At 43.1% G+C, this 23,404-nt stretch overlaps 1 protein-coding gene across 1 annotated transcript in view; it reads right to left on the bottom strand.

The window, feature by feature from the left end:
• The window catches only part of SFTPD (surfactant protein D), a 48,221-nt gene that overhangs the window by 6,434 nt on the left and 18,383 nt on the right, over nucleotides 1–23,404 (bottom strand). The window contains exon 3 of the mRNA XM_054522402.2: nucleotides 2,270–2,471. Within this exon, the coding sequence (XP_054378377.2) occupies nucleotides 2,270–2,468 (199 nt within the window). The 5' untranslated portion in view covers nucleotides 2,469–2,471. The remainder of the gene's footprint in view (nucleotides 1–2,269; nucleotides 2,472–23,404) is intronic.

The raw sequence follows: 23,404 nt of genomic DNA, 5'->3' as shown, positions 1-23,404 counted from the left end.
CTGGAGCCTCTAATACATGCCAGGCACTGTCCTGAATACTGGGGATAAACAGCCCTTTTCTGGGGAGCTTCAACTCTATCTCATAGAAACAGATAATAAAACATTAAAAATGTACAACATACGGTATGTTAGATATAATGCCACAGGGAAAAGTCAAGCATAGGGTGTGTTGGGGGTAGGGTCTGTTTTCAGTAGGGTGGTCAGGGAGTGCCTCACTGAGAAGGTGATCCAGGAGTAAAGTCCTGAAGGAGGTGAAGTGTGAGCTGCAGGGACAGCTATGAGAAGAGCAAATGGCAAGCCCCTAAAGAGGAAGGAGGCTGAGCGTGACCGGGGGCCAGAAAGAAGCTATGTGGTTGGAGCTGAGTAGGGGTGGTGGCACTGAAGTCAGAGGAGCAGCAGGGGTACACGGGTACAGGGTGGTCCTGCCGGGACTCATGGGCTGCTGTAAGGTGTGTGATTTGTCCAAGGGAGATGAGCATCCCTGGAGGGACTTCCCCACAGAATATTGCTGAGCAGGAATGCCGAAGGTGCTGAGGAATAAGGAATTGTTCCCCCCAAAGGCAGGATCTGGGTCATATTTACCCTCCATGATACGTCGGGGATGTCACCAGAGTGACTCAAGCTTCACCCTCCACCCCTACTCAAAGATCTCTTCTTTCAAGCCCCAATTTTCCTCGTAGCAGATTCTGGGAACCACATGCTTCCAACTCTGCAGGGGTGGTCGTCACAAGCACAGACTTTGGCCCACACAGACCTATTCTGGGTAGATTCTGAGGATGCTGAGGATTCTGAGGGAACCTAGCCCTCAGACCTGTAACAGTGGAGTGACTGGAGAGACTGTCATTGAGAAGCCAGAGTGGAGCCTCATCCTGCAGCCCCACTGTGTTCTGTCCTCTGTCCAAGTACTGACCCAAAGCCAGGCCTGGAATGTGCATGGGTTGAAGCACATATATGGGGAAGGGAGGCCTTGACCATGCTTAAGGCAGCAAGCTCCCAGGGCCATTGTGGGAAAGATCCCTGAGATTCAAATCCGGGGCCCCACCGGAGGCCAGACTGAGTTGGGAATCTCTGAGAAAGAGCTGCCAGGATGAAACCCACCCCCATTCTGGGATCCCCCCTGGACAGCCCTCCCCAAGCCCCATCCCATTCACATTGGGAGCCACTTTCTGTCTGTAAGGGATAGGCAGATGCTCACTTGCCCCTTACCCCACAAAGCCTGGGGATGTTGCTTCGTCTTTCCGGAAAGTTAAAGACTGTATCTGATCCCTTTGAAGCCCTGCCCAATGTCATAGAGGTCCCTTGGTTCACACAGCTGGCTGATGGAATTCTCCTTTCTTGCCAGTAAGACCTAGATCTTTCCCTACAAGCGGGGAGCAGTATTTCCAGGGACAATTCCCTTACTCATCAGTACCTCTGCTAAGCTCAAGATAATTCACCTATTTGGTACAGCAGAAAATGCAACTTTATCCCAAAGACTCAAGAAAAAATAAAGCCTTTGGCTCAATTATTCATCACTGGGTGGTAGATATCATTCCCATTACCAGATAAAAAAACAGACTCAGTGACACTGAGGGGCTCTCCCAGTGTGGAGATGGAGCCAGCAGTAAAGCCCAGGCCAGTCTGATGCAGAGCCTTCGTCCTTTCCACCTCCAGAATGGTTGTTACTTAGCCTCTCTGCATCATCATTTTCTTACCTGTTGAAGGAGATTAATATGTCCCCTGTAAGACTCTTGGGAGGATTAAATGAACTACTCAAGTGAATGCCCAAGCACAGGGGTGGACAAAGAAATGTGAGTGCCTTTTCTCTCTGTGTAATGTATTAGAGCAAATCCTCTTGATTCGGCTTGAGAATGGAGCCATGGAGCCCCATTTTTTCCCACCCTTCATGCAGTAGTGTTTAATTAAATATTTAAAATACTTAATGCTCTGCACAGGCATCATTTAATTGGAATGAACAACTGCTAACTGCTGGCACAGGGCTCTAGAAGGCCCCAGATATCAGTAATTTACCACTGTTTGCTTGCTCTTGGGATAGGAAGGATCCGGGGATCCCAGAGGAGGAGCTAGGGCAGTTGGGTGCTGGAGGAGGCACATGGGGGCTCAGCACAGCCACTTGTTTGCCAGCTGGTGGAGCAGTGTGGAACTCGCCTTCTTGGGAGGAAGAAACCCATCTCCAGACTTCCATAACAAAGTACCCAGAGTTGCTGGGCTAGTTACAATTCCAATGACCATTCCTCCCCAGCAGGATAAGCCCAGGGCCCCACCCTACCTGGGTCCCCCTTCTCGCCCCGAGGGCCCTCTCTCCCATCCCGTCCATCGCGACCAGGCAGGCCACTCTCCACTGAGCTACACATGACCAGGGTGCAAGCACTGGGCGTTGTTCTGTGGGAGTAGGTCTTCATTTCTGCTTCCAGGTAGCCCAGGGGCTGTGTGAGCAGGACCAGTGCAGAGAGGAGGAAGAGCAGCATGGCCTGGAGAGGTGAACAGAAAGAGAAAAGACATGCTTATGCTTCGTGGACATGGTTTAGGGCTTGGCTCAGCTTCTAGAGGTGACAAGAAGCCCCCATTCCCACCTTCTGTCCTCTGCTATGGGGCCTGGAGCAGCAAGAATCCAAAAGCAGTTTAAGGACAAGGTGGGCACATGGTCTGGATGGAGGGCATGAGTTACCCAGCTGGAATTCTGACATAGGTTGACAACAGCATCCCCCATTCTCAGGTGCTCATGTCTTCCCTTCTTGTGCCTTCCCTTGGGCACTAAGTTTGGCACAGTGGCTAGGATGTAGCATTCCTCACGGGGGCCATCTGTCACATCAAGAAGGATTCATTGAGTGCCTCTGGGCAGGACACCCCCACCACTCCCTGTCTGTACAGGACCATCTCCCTGTCTGTACCACTGAGGCAACTGGCTTAGCTCAGACAAGGCAAGCCTGTTTCTTCTTTCTCGCTGCCTTGCATGGACTAGCACTGGCGCTGACAGTGCTGGTCTGAAAATGCAGTCAGAGTCCTGAGTGCTTAGTGATGTCCTTCCTGAGTGCAGGCTGGGAGTGTGGTGCACATTTGCCTGGCGATTTGCCATTCCTCAAGCAGGTGCTGTCTCTAGAGAAAAGTCCCAGAGGGAACCCAGGTGAAAGTTTTCAGAGACACTAAACTACCAGTAGGAGAAATCCTGAGACACCTAGAGTTCTTCTAAGACCTGAGAGGGTTTGGAAAAGAAGTATGTGGAGTCCGGGCACGGTCGCTCATGCCTGTAATCCCAGCACTTTGGGAGGCCGAGGCAGGCAGATCACTTGAAGTCAGGAGTTCGAGACCAGCCTGGCCAACATGGCAAAACCCCATCTCTACTAAAAATATAAAAAATTAGCCGGGTGTGGTGGTGCGTGCTGTAATCCCAGCTACTCAGGAGGCTGAGGCAGGAGAATCTCTTGAACCCGGGAGGTGGAGGGTGCAGTGAGCTGAGATCGTGCCACTGCACTCCAGCCTGGTCAAGAGAGTGAGACTCCATCTCAGAAAAAAAAAGAAGTCTTATATGGAAAGAGGACATGCCAGGTAGGCTCAGACAGGCAGAGCTAGTGTTGTGGGTAAGCAAGAGCAACTACGCAACAGAGCACCCATTTACTATCTAAGATGGTCAGGAACTGAGATCAGGATAAGAGCAGGACCTGGGACATTCCCTGTTTTGGGTATCTTTTCTCTCAATGAGAAACCGTAAAGTTATGAGAGTGAAAAGAGCTGATCAGATTCGCAGAGGCTAGGAACAAAGCCAGAGGGACTTGTACAAAGAAAGGGGTCACCAGGCCAACTGGGGTGGTGGCAAGTGGGGGGCTTCCTGCCCAGAGGAGTGCTTTCTTCTTTGACTGCTGGTGATTCTGGGCTGTGGATGACCCCTATTTCTCACTAGCCTCTTTCAATTTTGAAATCACCACTTCCTTGGGTATCCTGGTAGTCTCTAGAAACACCTGGGTGAGCTCACTGCCAGCAGCAGCTACCTTGTTACACCTGTTCTGGCAGAGGCTCAATCATGAGCAGCAAGGGCCAGACCCAGGCCAGAGCAAGGGCATTGTTCTGTGCCCTGCAGCTCCCTCACCCCTCAGGCCCTGTGTCTGATTCTGGGGAAGAATGAAAGGCAATAGGCATTCTGTCTACAGGCTCAAGATGGCACAGAAGGCACCAGCAGCCACTGTGGCTTGAAGGACCCTTGGAGAAGGCAGACCCGGGTTTTGAGGCCCAGGTTTCAGATGAGGCATCTTAGCTGGGGCAGCAGATGGAGTGGGCAGAGTCGTGGTCCCCCTCAACCCCTGCAGTGCCCAGTTTATGCTAAGCTTTCAGAGTACAATTTTATTGAAAAGGCCATCTCCTCTGAACATGGATTGGAAAATCAGAGACCTACTCCAGTAAGTATATTTTTTAAAGTAAAGACCTGAAGCTATGAGAAAAACAGGCTTGCCCTGCTTTTCTACAGGCCATTGGCACCAGGATGGGTTTAGAACCCCAGCCTGTGAGTGCCTGGGTTTGTCTCTCTTCCACTGTCCTTTCTGAAGAAATCAGTGCAGAAAAGAGCCTAGAGATAAATTAGAATTGCATTTTTCCACCTGAAGCTTCCACACTGTGGCATCCCAGGTCTAGATAGTGTCATACCCACTCTTCCACCCTGTGCACCCCCAGCTCAGAAAGCAAATCCTCCCCTGGGCTGAGGACACTGAATAAGGGGCAGAAGAGCACCATAAGACTTCCTGTGCTCCCCACCTCCTGCGCCCATGCCTCCTAGACTAGAACAGCTACACAGACCCTCCACACCAATAGGTTGAACTGCCCAGGTCGGCAGAGGGATATTTACAGGATGTGGAGAAAATAAAAAGAAGGCAAGAACAGAGATACTTACAGGTTTCTTCTTGTTAGGCCTCAGGAGCTCCAAGCAAACTAGCCTTTGCTTGGCAGGCACTCACTATTTATGCCTGCCCTGTACCCTGAGCTGCCCAGCCCCAAAAACTCCCTTCAAGAAGTGGGGCAATTTTCTTCTTTATTGACTCACTCACTCTTATCCCCACCTGCGTTCTGGAAACCTGCCACTGATATTCACAACACTATGCACATCCATCACTATAGTTTGCAGAACACTATCAGGCCTTGATCTCATCTGCACCTTTCTCACTGCAGCTCTGTGAATTAAGTGGCATCACCAGTGTCTGTATTTTATAGATGTCTAGAAATCAGGAGTCCAGAGACCAGCAGGTCGCACAATGACCTACAGCGATTGCAAAAGGAACTCACAACTGCAGATCTTAAGAGCCAAGACCTGCTGTGTCCACTTCTCCTCTTCCTTTATCTCAACAGCACTGCCCAGATATTGGGAAAGAGCTGAGAGCTGCTTGGAATACCTGGGCAGGAGTGGGGCAGGTAGAGTGGCTGCAGAGGCAGCAGCATGTGGGGGCAGCAGCTAGGGAGCTGCCACCTGGAAAGAGTTGCTCTTTTGCATGCTGCTCTAGGCCTCAGAGAGCCCCTGCCTTGCTTGTCTTTTGTGGGATGGGTTTCCCTTAGCAGACCTCTGCCTTGCCTTTTTCAGGCTTGTTCTCCCTGCAATCTTAGCTTGTGCACTGTTCTCATAACTAGTTAGGACCCCTGACCTGATTCTACTTTTATCCAATCTTTTAGTCTGTATGTATTTTTTTTTTTTTTTGGAGACAGTCTCACTCTGTCACCCAGGCTAGAGTGCCATAATGCATTTATAGCTCACTGCAACCTCAAACTCCTGGGCTCAAGTGATTGCCCTGCCTCAGCCTCTTGAGTAGCTAGGACTACAGGTGAGCATGATCACACCTGGCTAATTTTTCTTTTTAATTTTTTACAGAGATGGGGTCTCACTATGTTGCCCATGCTGGTCTCAAACTCCTGGTCTGAAGCAATTCTCCTGCCTCAGCCTACCGAAGTTCTGAGATTACAAGTGTAAGCCATCACACCCAGCACCAATCTGTATCTTTTAAGTGGAATATTTACACCATTTATTATCAAGGTTAATATTGATATGTGATGTTTTCTTCCTGTCATGATAATTGTTACCCAGTTGCTTTTTAGTCTCAATCATGTAATTGCTTTACACAATCTGTGAGTTTTTCACTTTAATGTGCTTTTATGATGAGGAGTATTGTCCATTCATTTCCATGTTTAGAAATTTAAGCATTTCTTGTAGTGCTGGTCTAGTGGTGACAAATTCCCTTTGCATTTGTTTGTATGGGAAAAACTTTATTTCTCCTTCATTTATGCAGCTTAGTTTAGCAGGATACAAAATTCTTGGCTGGCAGGATTTTTGTTTAAGAACATTAAACATAAGACCCCAATCTCTTCTGGCTTGTAAGGTTTCTGCTAAGAAGTCCGTTGTTAGTCTGTTGGGTTTTCCTTTATAGATTAGACATTTCTCTCTTGCTGCTTTTAGGATGCTTTCCTTCACATTGACTTTGGATAGTCTGATGACGATATGCCTTTATGAGGTTTCTCTTGTAAAGCATCTTCCAGGTGTTCTCTGAGCATCTCCTATCTGGATGTCTAATTCTCTAGCAAGACCAGGGAAGTTTTCCTGAATTATTCCCTCAAATAGGTTTTCCAAGCTTTTATTTTTTTTTCTTCCCCCTCAGGAATGTCTATATATTGTATATTTGGTAACTTTATATAATTCTATATTTTTCAAAGTCTTTGTTCATTTTTAAAAATTTATTTTTTCTTTATTTCTGTCTGACTAGGTTAATTCAAATGACTGGCCTTCGGGCTCTGAAATTATTTCTTCTGCTTGGTCTAGTCTTTTGTTAAAAGTTTCAACTATATTTTATAGTTCCTTCAATAAATTTTTATTTCTAGAAGTTCTATTTGGTTTTTGTTTTTTAATCTCTATCTCTTTAGTAAATTTTTCATTAATATCCTGAATTATTTTTCTGATTTCCTTATGTTAGTTTTCAACTTTCTCTTGTATCTCATTGAGCTTCCTTACAACTCATATCTTAAATTCTTTATTTGTTATTTCAAAATTTTTATATTGGTTAGAATCCATTGCTAGGGAGCTGGTGTGATCCTTTGGGCATGTCAAAATACTGGTTTTTCATACTTCCAGAGTGCTTATGCTGATTTCTTCTCATTTAGAGAAGCCGTTACTTCTTACTTTTGAACTTACTCTCATTTGAATGGGTTTTTTTCCCCCTTTGAAGGTGCGATTGTATGTTGTGTATGATCATTTGGCTTCAATTTTGGGTGCCTTCCGTGGGTCACAGCTCTGTATGAGTTCCTTGGTCATAGATAGCTTTTGTGTGGTGGCTTTATTATGTTGTATAGATAGCTTTTGTGTGGTGGCTTTATTATGTTGTATTGATAGCTTTTGTGTGGTGGCTTTATTATGCTGATTGTAGTAGCAATGTATTGGGCATATGAGCAGGAATACTACCTTCTGAGGGGCTGGGAATGTGGAAGTCTCCGGAAGTTTATCTCATTCCCTAGCACTATACCCTCTGTCAGCCTGTTTTTTATCTGGTTGTGCAATTCAATCTGCAACCCAATAAAAGCTGGCTGTGGCAGAAGCTTATGGGTACTTGGTCTTTGTTTTCTGGGAGGGGATCTCTGTTGTCACAGGCAGTTGGCTGGTCTGTGGATGGCCTGATTCCCTGAAGGGAACACAAAGCTTTGGAGGGGGACACAAAACTGAGTGGCACTAAACGACCAAGCTCACCCTGGGAAACCCCAATTATGAGCAGAAGCAACTGCCTTGATGGGAGTGGAAATGGGAGCTCATGGTGAAATGCACTGATGTCTCCACCAGAGTGGGAAGGAGTATACCAGCTCCACGTCCTGGGAAGGCAAGAAGGCAATCCACTTTCCTAAAACACCCTTGTCCTGGACCTTGTGACCTTCAGTTCAGATAGACATTGTCTTTCATCTCCAGGCTGCAGTGCAATGGAGGTCTGCAGAAAACACCCATCCTGTGGCTACCACCAAAATGGCCTTGGGATAGAACTTCTTCCCTCGGCAGCTCTGATACTCATCTGCATTCTGCTATGGGAATGCTGCTGCTCCATATAGGGAGGAGGATAAACTCTGCCCTTTGTGCAAGGCTTGGCCAGCAGGCACCCCATCAATGGGAGTGCAGCTACCCCCAGGAGCCCTCAAAAGCCATCCCCAGGTGCACTTGTGCCAGCTCCCAGTAGGGACAGCCAAGGGTCTATCTGGAGCAGTGAGTGAGGGGGTAGGAGAAGACTCCCTTTCCATGTTTATTCCCAGGCACCAGTGTCACCTGCCTACTGGTGCAGAACCACACTCCTCCCCTTCAGACCCCAGCACCATGCCTGTGTCTCTGCTGGGAGGGGCACAGCCAGCCTCTTATCACAAGTGGGGAGCTCTCAGGCAGAGGAGAGCTAATGAACTGGTTTCTTTTATCCGAAGGAGTATGTTGGCAAAGACACTCTCCCTTCTTCTGAGGGCTAGACTTCTAGGAATCCCATAGCTCCCCAGGGTCCCACCTGTCCCCTGTGGTTGCTGCAGTCTAAGTGGGTTCTGGGGAATGTTTGTGGAGGATCTAGTGATGCAGAAACACAAGGGCTGGGATTCCCTGGGAAGAATAGAGACCCACAATGTGTGCATAACCAGTATGACACCTGCCACTTCAGGTGCATAACCAGTATGACACCCCAAACTCAGGTTTTGGGGGAGAGCGAGTGTGCCTGCATGAGCTGGCCACCCAATGCTCTGCCCTAAAGAAGTTCCCAAATTGCCACTGACAGCAGTGCCTGGGCTCGCAGGTGCAAAAGGGTTCTCCAACAAGTTCAGCAGTCCATAGTCTGCCACAGGAGTGAGGGGAGCAACTTCCCCTCCTAACCTCTCCATGGGACTCTATGTTCCTTGGAGGTCAATCTCTACAAAACTCTTGGTGTCTTCTTTTTCAGCACCACAGCTTTTTCCTGTGGGTTCCCCAATAGGTCATGTCACTCCTTCCTCAGTATTCCACTCAGACCATGATTATTCAACTGCAATTTTGGTTGTTTGTTCTGAGGAGAACTGATGTCCAATGTCTCTAGACAGCTATCTTGGGGAAAGGAAAACTCTACTTGTCTTTATAATTACTTTTACCAGTGAAACTTATACTTTCGTGTGCATTTGTGTTTCTGTTTAACCTCTTTTTATTTCAACTTCAAGAACTTCCTTTAGCACTTCTTGCAAGGTGGACCTAGTGGTGACAAACTCCCTCAGTATATGTTTGTCTGGGATAGTTTTTATCTCTCCTTCACTAATAAAAGACACTTTGCTGGGTACAGAATTCTTGATTGACAGGTGGGTTTTTTTTTTCTTTCAGTACTTTGAATATATCATTTCATTCTCTCCTGGTCTGCAGGGTTTCCACTGAGAAATCTCATGATAGTCTTTTGGAGGTTCCCTTTTATGTGACAAGTCAGTTTTCTCCTGCTGCTTTCATTTTTTTTCTTTGTATTTGACTTTGGACAAACTAATTATAATGAGTTCAATATAGACCTCTTTGGGTTTGTCCTATTTGGGAAATTTTGGGCTTCATGAATCTAGATATCTACTTCCTTCCCTAAATTTGGGAAGTTTAAAGTTACTATTTCTCTAAATTAAAATTCTTTAAATTACTTTAACTTCTATCCCCTTTTCTCTCTCTTCTACTTCTGGGACACCCATAATACATAGAAAGGTTTGCTTCATGGTGTCCCATAAGTCCCATAGGCTTTCTTTACTCTTTTTTATTCTTTTTTTCTTTTTGTTCCTCTGATTGGATAATTTCAAATGACCTGTCTATGAATTTGCTAATTCTTTCTTCCACTTGATTGAATCTCCTGTTGAAGTGCTCATTCAATTTTCAATTCAGTCCTTGAGGTCTTCAGTTCCAGGACTTTTGTGGGTTTTTTTTTTTTATAGTTTTTATTTCTTTGTTAAACTTCTAATTTTGTTTATCTATTGTTTTCCTGATATTTTTTCATTGCCTTTCTGTGTTCTCTTGTATCTTGTTGAGCTTCTTTAAGACGATTATCTGAAATTATCTGTTGAGCAGTTTGTGGATCTTCGTTTCTTTTGGTTTGGTTACTGGAGCTTTATTAGATTTATTTCATGGTGTCATGTTTGCCTGATTCTTTATGATCCGTGTATGCTTGCATTGGTGAGTCTGCATTTGTAGAAGCAGCCAGATCAGAGATTCTGGGTGGGTTGGCTGATAGGGTCAGCAGACAATCTGCTGTTGGTGACCACAGGTGGGCCTACTGCTGAAATCTGTGGGTAGGTTTGCAGCTGTGATCCATGTGTGTGCTTGCTGCAGGTGTCCACACATGGGAGGACCTGCTGTTGGGGTACATATTTGAGCAGGCCTATTGCCATTGTCTGCAGGTGGGGTCTGCCTGCTGTCAGTATCTGCAGGTATATTTGGCTAATGGTTGTAGTGGTGGGTGGGTGGGGGGTGCTGCAGTAGGGGTCTGCAGGTGGGCAGGTTGCCTTGGAGTTTGTGGGTGGAGAGGATCACCACCAGGTCTGCTAGTGTGCATGGTCACTGCTAGTTTGCAGGAGGTGGAGCTGCTTTGAGTTCTGTTGATTAGCCTTCTATTGGGGCCTTGGATGGACAAGCCTGTTACTAAGGGAATAAGATTTCCTTCTCAATGAGGCTTTTTGCAGTCTTAAGTCCCCCAAGTGTTAGGAGAAAAGTTGAGTGTTGGGAGAGAAGCCAAGGCAGGGCTTGGAACAAGTCCACCGTCCAGAGTCTAAAACCCCTGGTGACCTTGGGAATGTATCTAGACTTGCTGGCTCCTTGCTTCTAGCACTCCCATTATCTCAAGTAGCCATATGTTTCAAAGAAAATGCTAAACCGTCACAGCTATAGCTCATTCACTTGATACACCGCTTCCTTTCAATGCCCACGTCCTCACCACCTGTTTCTTTGTTTGCTCACCAATAAATAGCTTGGGCCTCCAGAGCTTGGGGTCTTCGCAGCCTCCATACTAGCATTGGCCCCCTGGTACCACTTTCTCAACTTGTCTTTTCTCATTCCTTTGACTCTGCCAGACTTTGTAGCCCCCACAGCCTGGTGTTGGGTCTGATCAGCCCACCACCAAGGAGCTGGAACATTTTACTTGGATCCCAAAGGTTTTATAAAGGCATTTTGCCCATGAATGGTTGTTAATTGGTATTTCTGAGCAGGAAGGAAGGCTGGGGATCTTCTATGCTCCTATCTTGTTGGTGTCATGAGACTATAATTATAATGTTTTGAAGAGTAAGGTTTTATCTTAAAATATTTACCACCTTGCTTTGCAACTAAGTTGCAAAGAAAGACAAATATAGGGATCCTGAAGTAAAACAAAACAAAACAAACAAACAAACAAAAACCCTGCCATACCTTATGTTCTGCAAAATCTTGAAACTTGATGGTCTAAACCTGTAATCCTCCACCCCGTCTCTCCACCACAACCTCACAGAAAAGGTAGGATTGCTTATGCTCAGGTGCTATCTGTTGATGCGATCTAATCTGTTCACTAGACTCTGAAACAACTGTCAATGGGCTGAATCCAACTCACATGCATATGCATGTTCTATGAATGTCTAACCTAATAAAAATGACAAAGTGAGAGTGCTTGAAACTACCTTTTTGGATGAGAATTCCAGGCACTTTACCCTTTGTGTCTTTAAATATTAACACACTCAATAAAGGAAAAACACTTCACTGCATAGCTCTGTTATTCACTAGAGAAAGGAGTGGTTAAAGAGAAATATCTCTACTGCATCCTGACTGGTATTACTTCTGTCTCCTGCATCATTTGAAACTACTGAGAAAGAGCATGTCTTTTAATCTTACTATTGATAACTGAGTCAAAGACAAAGAGGCAGAAAAAAGTATGAAGCAGATGTTGGTGGGAAGTAAAGAGATACAACCATACTAATTTCAGAAAAAACAGAATTTTCATCTAAAAGCATGACTTAAGAAATCGTTATAGAATCCATCTGATTTTATATGAAAATGATTTATATATTTATTGTGAAAATTTAATATTGTGAGAAAAAAGTTTAAAATCACCAAAATGGGGGTGGAGCCAAGATGGCCAAATAGGAACAGCTTCAGTCTACAGCTCCCAGCGTGAGCGATGCAGAAGATGGGTGATTTCTGCATTTCCATCTGAGGTACTGGGTTCATCTCACTAAGGAGTGCCAGAGAATGGGTGCAGGACAGTGGGTGCAGTGCACCGTGCACGAGCCGAAGCAGGGCGAGGCATTGCCTCACTCAAGAAGTGCAAGGGGTCAGGGAGTTCCCTTTCCTAGTCAAAGAAAGGGATGACAGACAGCACCTGGAAAATTGGGTCACTCCCACCCTGATACTGGGCATTTCCAACGGGCTTAAAAAATGGCACACCAGGAGATTATATCCCGCACCTGGTTCGGAGGGTCCTACACCCACGGAGTCTCACCGATTGCTAGCACAGCAGCCTGAGATCAAACTGCAAGGTGGCAGTGAGGCTGAGGGAGGGGCATCTGCCATTTCCTGGGCTTGATTAGGTAAACAAAGCAGCTGGGAAGCTCGAACTGGGTGGAGCCCACCACAGCTCAAGGAGGCCTGCCTGCCTCTGTAGGCTCCACCTCTGGGGGCAGGGCACAGACAAACAAAAAGATAGCAGTAACCTCTGCAGACTTAAATGTCCCTGTCTGACAGTTTTCAAGACAGTAGTGGTTCTCCCAGCACGCAGCTTGAGATCTGACAATGGGCAGACTGCCTCCTCAAGTGGGTCCTTGACCCCAGAGCAGCCTAACTGGGAGGCACCCCCCCAGTAGGGGCACACTGACACCTCACACAGCTGGGTACTCCTCTGAGACAAAACTTCCAGACGAACGATCACGCAGCAGCATTTGCGGGCTCACTAAGATCCGCTGTTCTACAGCCACCGCTGTTCTGCAGCCACCGCTGCTGATACCCAGGCAAACAGCATCTGGAGTGGACCTCTAGCAAACTCCAACAGACCTGCAGCTGAGGACCCTGTCTGTTAGAAGGGAAACTAACAAACAGAAAGGACATCCACACCAAAAACCCTTCTGTACGTCACCATCATCAAAGACCAAAAGTAGATAAAACCACAAAGATGGGGAAAAAACAGAGCAGAAAAACTGGAAACTCTAAAAAGCAGAGTGCCTCTCCTCCTCCAAAGGAATGCAGCTCCTCACCAGCAACGGAACAAAGCTGGATGGAGAATGACTTTGATGAGCTGAGAGAAGAAGGCTTCAGATGATCAAACTACTCTGAGCTACAGGAGGAAATTCAAACCAATGGCAAAGAAGTTAAAAACTGTGAAAAAAAATTAGATGAATGGATAACTAGAATAACCAATGCAGAGAAGTCCTTAAAGGAGCTGATGGAGATGAAAGCCAAGGCTCAAGAACTACATGAAGAATGCAGAAGCCTCAGGAGCTGATACAATCAACTGGAAGAAAGGGTATCAGTGATGGAAGATGAAATGAATGAAATGAAGTGAGAAGGGAAGTTTAGAGAAAAAAGAATAAAAAGAAATGAACAAAGCCTCCAAGAAATATGGGACTATGTGAAAAGACCAAATCTATGTCTGATTGGTGTAGCTGAAAGTGATGGGGAGAATGGAACCAAGCTGGAAAACACTCTGCAGGATATTATCCAGGAGAACTTCCCCAATCTAGTAAGGCAGGCCAACATTCAAATTCAGGAAATACAGAGAATGCCACAAAGATAATCCTCCAGAAGAGCGACTCCAAGACACATAATTGTCAGATTCACCAAAGTTGAAATGAAGGAAAAAATGTTAAGGGCAGCCAGAGAGAAAGGTCCGGTTACCCACAAAGGAAAGCCCATTAGACTAACAGCGGATCTCTCGGCAGAAACTCTACAAGCCAGAAGAGAGTGGGGGCCAATATTCAACATTCTTAAAGAAAAGAATTTTTCCATCAAAAAGTGGGCAAAGGATATGAACAGACACTTCTCAAAAGAAGACATTTATGCAGCCAAAAGACACATGAAAAAATGCTCATCATCACTGGCCATCAGAGAAATGCAAATCAAAACCACAATGAGATACCATCTCACACCAGTTAGAATGGCAATCATTAAAAAGTTAGGAAACAACAGGTCCTGGAGAGGATGTGGAGAAATAGGAACACTTTTACACTGTTGGTGGGACTGTAAACTAGTTCAACCATTGTGGAAGTCAGTGTGGTGATTCCTCAGGGATCTAGAACTAGAAATACCATTTGACCCAGCCATCCCATTACTGGGTATATACCCAAAGGACTATAAATCATGCTGCTATAAAGACACGTGCACATGTATGTTTATTGTGGCACTAATCACAATAGCAAAGACTGGGAACCAACCCAAATGTCCAACAGTGATAGACTGGATTAAGAAAATGTAGCACATATACACCATGGAATACTATGCAGCCATAAAAAATGATGAGTTCATGTCCTTTGTAGGGACATGGATGAAACTGGAAATCATTCTCAGTAAACTGTCACAAGGACAAAAAACCAAACACTGCATGTTCTCACTCATAGATGGGAATTGAACAATGAGAACACATGGACACAGGAAGGGGAACATCACACTCTGGGGACTGTTGTGGGGTGGGGGGAGGGGGAAGGGATAGCATTAGGAGATATACCTAATGCTAAATCATGAGTTAATGGGTGCAGCGCATCAGCATGTCACATGTATACATATGTAACTAACCTGCACATTGTGCACATGTACCCTAAAACTTAAAGTATAATAATAAAAAAAAAGAATTTTCAACCCAGAATTTCATATCCAGCCAAACTAAGCTTCATAACTGAAGGAGAAATAAAATACTTTACAGACAAGCAAATGCTGAGAGATTTTGTCACCACCAGGCATGCCCTAAAAGAGCTCCTGAAGGAAGCACTAAACATGGAAAGGAACAATCAGTACCAGCCACTGCAAAAACATGCCAAAATGTAAAGACCATCAAGGCTAGGAAGAAACTGCATCAACTAACGAGCAAAATAACCAGCTAACATCATAATGATAGGACCAAATACACACATAACAATATTAACTTTAAACATAAATGGGCTAACTGCTTCAATTAAAAGGCACAGACTGGCAAATTGGATAAAGAGTCAAGACCCATCAGTGTGCTGTATTCAGGAAACCCATCTCACATGCAGAGACACACATAGGCTCCTTGGTAGAGGAAGATCTACCAAGCAAATGGAAAACAAAAAAAGGCAGGGGTTGCAATCCTAGTCTCTGATAAAACAGACTTTAAACAAACAAAGATCAAAGAGACAAAGAAGGCCATTACATAATGGTAAAGGGATCAATTCAACAAGAAGAGCTAACTATCCTAAATATATATGCACCCAATACAGGAGCACCCAGATTCATAAAGCAAATTCTTAGTGACCTACAAAGAGACTTAGACTCTCACACAATAATAATGGGAGACTTTAACACCCCACTGTCAACATTAGACAGATCAACAAGACAGAAAATTAAGGATACCCAGGAATTGAACTCAGCTCTGCACCAACTGGACCTAATAGACATCTACAGAACTCTCCACCCCAAATCAACAGAATATACATTTTTTTCAGCACTACAACACACCCATGCCAAAATTGACCACATAGTTGGAAGTAAAGCACTCCTCAGCAAATGTAAAAGAACAGAAATTATAACAAACTGTCTCTCAGACCACAGTGCAATCAAACTAGAACTCAGGACTAAGAAACTCACTCAAAACTGCTCAACTACATGGAAACTAAACAACCTGCTCCTGAATGACTACTGGGTACATAATGAAATGAAGGCAGAAATAAAGATGTTCTTTGAAACCAATGAGAACAAAGACACAACACACCAGAATCTCTGGGACACATTCAAAGCAGTATGTAGAGGGAAATTTATAGCACTAAATGCCCACAAGAGAAAGCAGGAAAGATCCAAAATTGACACCCTAACATCACAATTAAAAGAACTAGAAAAGCAAGAGCAAACACATTCAAAAGCTAGCAGAAGGCAAGAAATAACTAAAATCAGAGCAGAACTGAAGGAAATAGAGACACAAAAAACCCTTCAAAAAATTAATGAATCCAGGAGCTGGTTTTTTGAAAAGATCAACAAAATCAATAGACCACTAACAAGACTAATAAAGAAGAAAAGAGAGAAGGATCAAATAGATGCAATAAAAAATGATAAAGGGGATATCACCACCGATCTCACAGAAATACAAACTACCATCAGAGAATGCTATAAACACCTCTACGCAAATAAACTAGAAAATCTAGAAGAAATGGATAAATTCCTGGACACATACACCCTCCCAAGACTAAACCAGGAAGAAGTTGAATCTCTGAATAGACCAATAACAGGCTCTGAAATTGCAGCAATAATCAATAGCTCACCAACCAAAAAGAGTCCAGGACCAGATGGATTCACAGCCAAATTCTACCAGAGGTACAAGGAAGAACTTGTACCATTCCTTCTGAAACTATTCCAATCAATAGAAAAAGAGGGAATCCTCCCTAACTCATTTTATGAGGCCAGCATCATCCTGATACCAAAGCCTGGTACAGACACAACCAAAAAAGAAAATTTTAGACCAATATCCTTGATGAACATTGATGCAAAAATCCTCAATAAAATACTGGCAAACCGAATCCAGCAGCACACCAAAAAGCTTATCCACCATGATCAAGTGGGCTTCATCCCTGGGATGCAAGTCTGGTTCAACATACACAACTCAATAAATGTAATCCATCACATAAACAGAACCAAAGACAAAAACCACATGATTATCTCAATAGAGGCAGAAAAGGCCTTTGACAAAATTCAACAACCTTCATGCTAAAAACTCTCAATAAATTAGGTATTGATGAGACATAGCTCAAAATAATAAGAGCTATCTATGACAAACCCACAGCCAATATCATACCAAATGGGCAAAAACTGGAAGCATTCTCTTTGAAAACTGGCACAAGACAGGGATGCCCTCTCTCACCACTCCTATTCAACATAGTGTTAGAAGTTCTGGCCAGGGCAATTAGGCAGGAGAAGGAAATAAAGGGTATTCAATTAGGAAAAGAGGAAGTCAAATTGTCCCTGTTTGCAGATGACATGATTGTATATCCAGAAAACCCTGCCATCTCAGCCCAAAATCTCCTTAAGCTGATAAGCAACTTCAGCAAAGTCTCAGGATACAAAATCAATGTGCAAAAATCACAAGCATTCTTATACACCAATAACAGACAAACAGAGAGCCAAATCATGGGTGAACTCCCATTCACAACTGCTTCAAAGAGAATAAAATACCTAGGAATCCAACTTACAAGGGATGTGAAGGACCTCTTCAAGAAGAACTACAAACCACTGCTCAATGAAACAAAAGAGGATACAAACAAATGGAGAACATTCCATGCTCATGGGTAGGAAGAATCAATATCGTGAAAATGGCCATACTGCCCAAGGTAATTTATAGATTCAATGCCATCCCCATCAAGCTACCAATGACTTTCTTCACAGAATTGGAAAAAACTACTTTAAGGTTCATATGGAACCAAAAAAGAGCCCACATTGCCAAGTCAACCCTAAGCCAAAAGAACAAAGCTGGAGGCATCAGGCTACCTGACTTCAAACTATACTACAAGGCTACAGTAACCAAAACAGCATGGTACTGGTACCAAAACAGAGATATAGATCAATGGAACAGAACAGAGCCCTCAGAAATAATGCCACATATCTACAACCATCTGATCTTTGACAAACCTCACAGAAACAAGCAATGGGGAAAGGATTCCCTATTTAATAAGTGGTGCTGGGAAAACTGGCTAGCCATATGTAGAAAGCTGAAACTGGATCCCTTCCTTATACCTTATACAAAAATTAATTCAAGATGGATTAAAGACTTGCATGTTATGCCTAAAACCATAAAAACCCTAGAAGAAAACCTAAGCAATACCATTCAGGACATAGGCATGGGCAAGGACTTCATGTCTAAAACACCAAAAGCAATGGCAACAAAAGTCAAAATTGACAAATGGGATCTAATTAAAGAGCTTCTGCACAGCAAAAGAAACTACCATCAGAGTGAACAGGCAACCTACAAAATGGGAGAAAATTTTCACAACCTACTCATCTGACAAAGGGCTAATATCCAGAATCTACAATGAACTCAAACAAATTTACAAGAAAAAAAACAAACAAACGCATCAAAAAGTGGGCAAAGGATATGAACAGACACTTCTCAAAAGAAGACATTTATGCAGCCAAAAAACACATGAAAAAATGCTCATCATCACTGGCCATCAGAGAAATGCAAATCAAAACCACAATGAGTTACCATCTCACACCAGTTAGAATGGCAATCATTAAAAAGTTAGGAAACAACAGGTCCTGGAGAGGATGTGGAGAAATAGGAACACTTTTACACTGTTGGTGGGACTGTAAACTAGTTCAACCATTGTGGAAGTCAGTGTGGTGATTCCTCAGGGATCTAGAACTAGAAATACCATTTGACCCAGCCATCCCATTACTGGGTATATACCCAAAGGATTATAAATCATGCTGCTATAAAGACACATGCACACGTATATTTATAGCAGCACTATTCACTATAGCAAAGACTTGGAACCAACCCAAATGTCCAACAACGATAGACTGGATTAAGAAAATGTGGCACATATACACCATGGAATACTATGCAGCCATAAAAAATGATAAGTTCATGTACTTTGTAGGGACATGGATGAAACTGGAAACCATCATTCTCAGCAAACCGTCACAAGGACAAAAAACCAAACACCGCATGTTCTCACTCATAGATGGGAATTGAACAATGAGAATACATGGACACAGGAAGGGGAACATGACACTCCGGGGACTGTTGTGGGGTGGGGGGAGGGGGGAGGGATAGCATTAGAAGATATACCTAATGCTAAATCACGAGTTAATGGGTGCATCACACCAGCATGGCACATGTATACATATGTAACAAACCTGCACATTGTGCACATGTACCCTAAAACTTAAAGTATAATAATAAAAAAAAAAAATCACCAAAACTCCACCTTTCTTAGACAATCAATTTTAACATTTTGGTGATCATATCTTTATTATTTTCTCTATGTATATGTGAATCTGTGCTCTGTGTATGTAAATATACACACAAGTGAATATTTTTATATATATTTACATACAAAAACATACATTATATGATGAAAATCATGTAATGCATCCTTTTTCCTTATTAATAGCTTTATAATTTTCTAAAATTATTTTTTAGTTCTTCTCCTGTCTTCCTCTCCTCCATTCACCTGTCTTATGTTTTTTAACTCCACTGTCCCCTACAACCAAGTAACATTTTCCATGTGGACATCTTTACATTCACTTGTCTATGCTTCTACAGTCATTTATCAGCATATATGCATATATTTGTGCTTGTAAGTGTGTTGGGAGAGTTTCCATTTTTTAAGGATCATATTAAACTTGCTTCTATTTGTTAAATTTTTCTTTTTAACAATACATTGTAAAAATTTATTCAACTCCATGCATATAAATTTAACCCACTCTTTTTTAGAGCAGTATAATTTTGCCTGGTATAAATTTATCATAACCTTTTAAATGATATTTCTATTAAAGTTGACTTTTTCAGGTTTTATAACCATTAAAAGTATTACAATAAACTTCTTTGTCTCTATTCTATCTGTGTATATATCTATCTATTATTTATCTATCAGTCTACCATCTATCTACCTACCTTTCCTTATTCCTGGTGTCTTTGTTTCTATTAAAAAGATTTCCAGCTGGGCACAATGGTTCACATCTTTAATCCTAGCATTTTGGGAGGCTGAAGTGAGAGGATTGTTTGAGGCCAGGAGTTTGACACAAGCCTTGGCAACATAGACAGACTTTGTCTCTGCAAAAAATTAAAAAATTAGCTGGGCATGGTGGTACATTCCTGCAGTCCTAGCTACTTGGCAGGCTGAATCTGGGAGGCTGGAGGATCAGTTGAACCCAGAAATTCAAGGCTGCAGTGAGCTATGACCACCACTGCACTCTAGTCTGAGTGAGAGTGAGACCGTGTCTCTTAAAAAAAAAAAAAAAAAAAAAAAAGCTAGGAGTGAGACTCCTGGATTGGAAGGTATGTGCACTTTCATTTTAATAAATATTGCCAGAGGCTTTCAAAAACCTAGTATGTTATCTATTTCAATCAAGAATGTCAGAATACTTATCCTAGAAGTATTGCTTTCTCATTTTTGTGAATATGATGAATAAAGATTAAAATCTTATTGCTATTTTAGTTTGCATTTCTATGATTATTAGTGAGGTTGAATATCCTGTCATGCTGTCATGTATTTATGACCATTTGGATTTTCACTTCTCTAAAACAACATTTACATAATCTCCTTTGTCCCTGTTTCTATTTGATTATTTGTGCATTTTAGGAGCTTATTATACAGACTGAGCTTGTGTTTATCTCCCACTTACAAATGAGAACATGTGGTATTTATTTTTCTGTTCCCATGTTAATTCACTCTAGGATAATGGCCTCCAGTTGCACCCATGTTGCTGCAAAGGACATGATTTCATTCTTTTTTATTGCTGTGTAGCATTCCATAGTACATATGTATCCCATTTTCTTTATCTGTGTCTCTCTAATCCACCTGGCATTCACTCGTTTTCCCCATATTTCCTCCTTTCCTGTTCCTCACCCTGATTGTACTTGGTTTATTGATGGCAGTTCCACCAGGCCTAATCACCATTCACCAGCAAAGGCAGGCTATGCTATAGTATCTTCCACACCTATCATTGAGGCTACCACTCTGCCCCCCTCCACTACCTCTCAGCAAGTCGCACTCATTGCCTTAACTCAAGCCCTCGCTCTTGCAAAAGGACTACTCATCAATATTTATACTGATTCTAAATATGCCTTCCATATCCTGCACCACCATGCTGTTATATGGGCAGAAAGAGGTTTCCTCACTACACAAGGGTCCTCTATCATTAATGCCTCTTTAATAAAAACTCTTCTAAAGGTCACTTTACTTCCAAAGGAAACTGGAGTCATTCACTGCAAGGGCCATCAAAAGGCATCAGATCCCATTGCTCAGGGCAGCACTTATACTGATAAGGTAGCTAAAAAAGCAGCTAGCATTCCAACTTCTATCCCTCATGGCAGTTTTTCTCCTTCTCTTCAGACACTCCCACCTACTCCCCCACTGAAACTTCCACCTATCAGTCTTCCCACACAAGGAAAATGGTTCTTGGACCAAGTAAAATATCTCCTTCCAGCCTCACAGGCCCATTCTATTCTGTTGTCATTTCATAACCTCTTCCTTGTAGGTTACAAGCCGCTAGCCTGCCTCTTAGAACCTCTTATTTCCTTTCCATCATGGAAATCTATCCTCAAAATATCACTTCTCAATGTTCCATCTGCCATTATACTACTCCTCAGGAATTTGTCAGGCACCCTCCCTTCCCTACACATTAAGCTCAAGAATTTGCCCCTGCCCAGGACTGGCAAATTGACTTCACTCACATGCCTTGAGTCAGGAAACTAAAGTACCTCTTGGTCTAGGTAGACACTTTCACTGGATGGGTAGAGGCCTTTCCCACAGGGTCTGAGAAGGCCACCACAGTCATTTCTCTCCTTCTGTCAGACATAATTCCTCAGTTTGGCCTTCCCACCTCTATACAGTCCAAAAATGGACCAGCCTTTATTAGTCAAATCACCCAAGCAGTTTCTCAGGCTCTTGGTATTCAGTGGAACCTTCATACGTCTTACTGTCCTCAGTCTTCAGGAAAGGTAGAATGGACTAATGGTCTTTTAAAAACACACCTCACCAAGCTCGGCCTCCAACTTAAAAAGGAGGACTCTGTCAAGTATAGAGCCCAAAAACTCACCAACCAAGCTGAACCCCCTTGGGCACTCTCTAATTGGATGTCCTGAGTCCTCCCAATTCTTAGTCCTTTAATACCTGTTTTTCTCCTTCTCTTATTTGGACCTTGTGTCTTCCATTTAGTTTCTTAATTCATCCAAAACCGTATCCAGGCCATCACCAATCAATCTATACGACAAATGTTTCTTCTAACAACCCCACAATATCACCCCTTACCACAAAATCTTCCTTCAGCTTAATCTCTCCCACTCTAGGTTCCCACATCGCCCCTAATCCTGCTTGAAGCAGCCCTGAGAAACATTGCCATTATCTCTCCATACCACCCTCCAAAATTTTCACCACCCCAACACTTTACTACCACTATTTCATTTTATTTTTCTTATTAATATAAGAAGACAGGAATGTCAGGCCTCTGAGCCCAAGCCTGCACATATACATCCAGATGGCCTGAAGTAATTGAAGAATCACAAAAGAAGTGAAAATGGCCTGTTCCTGCCTTAACTGATGACATTACATTGTGAAATTCCTTCTCCTGGCTCAGAAGCTCCCCCATTGAGCACCTTGTGACCCCCGCCCTTGCCTGCCAGAGAACAACCCCCTTTGACTGTAATTTTCCACTACCTACCCAAATCCTATAAAACAGCCCCACCCCTATCTCCCTTCGCTGACTCTCTTTTCGGACTCAGCCCGCCTGCACCCAGCTGAAATAAACAGCCTTGTTGCTCAAAAAAAAAAAAAAAAGTTATTGATACATAATAGTTGTACATATTTATGGAGTATATGTGATATCTTGACTCATGCATACAATATATAATGGTCAAGTCAGGATAATTGGGATATCCATAACCTCAAATAGTTATTATTTCCTTTTGTTGGGAATTTTTAAAAATAATTTCAACTTTTATTTTAGATTTAGGGGGTACCTGTGCAGGTTAGTTACATGGGTATATTGTACAATGCTGAGGTTTATGGTACTATTATACCCACTGCCCAGGTAGTGAGCATGGTACCCAATAGTTTTTCAACATTTTCCCCCTCCCCAGTGTCTATTGCTGCCATCTTTATGTCCATGAGTATCCAATGTTTACTCCTATTTACCAGTGAGAACATGCAGTATTTGGTTTTCTTTTGCTACATTAATTCTCTTAGGATAATGGCCTCCAGTTCTATCCATGCTGCTGTAAAGGACATGATTTTATTCTTTTTTATACCTGCGTGGTATTCCATGATGTATATATACCACATTTTCATTATCCAATACACTGTTGATGGGCACCTAGGCTGATGTCATGTCTTTGCTATTGTGAATAGTGTTGCAATGAATATATGAATGCATGTGTCTTTTCAGTGGAATTATTTATTTTCTTTTTGATATATACCCAGTAATGAGATTACTGGGTCAAAAAGTAGTTCTAAGTTCTTTGGAAAACATCCAGACTGCTTTTCACAATGGCTGAACTAATTTACATTCCCACCAACAGTGTATAAGCATTCCCTTTTCTCT

Source organism: Pongo abelii, chromosome 8 (assembly GCF_028885655.2).
Source record: "Pongo abelii isolate AG06213 chromosome 8, NHGRI_mPonAbe1-v2.0_pri, whole genome shotgun sequence".
NCBI lineage: Eukaryota > Metazoa > Chordata > Mammalia > Primates > Hominidae > Pongo > Pongo abelii.
This window is presented reverse-complemented; position numbering and strand designations above follow the sequence as displayed.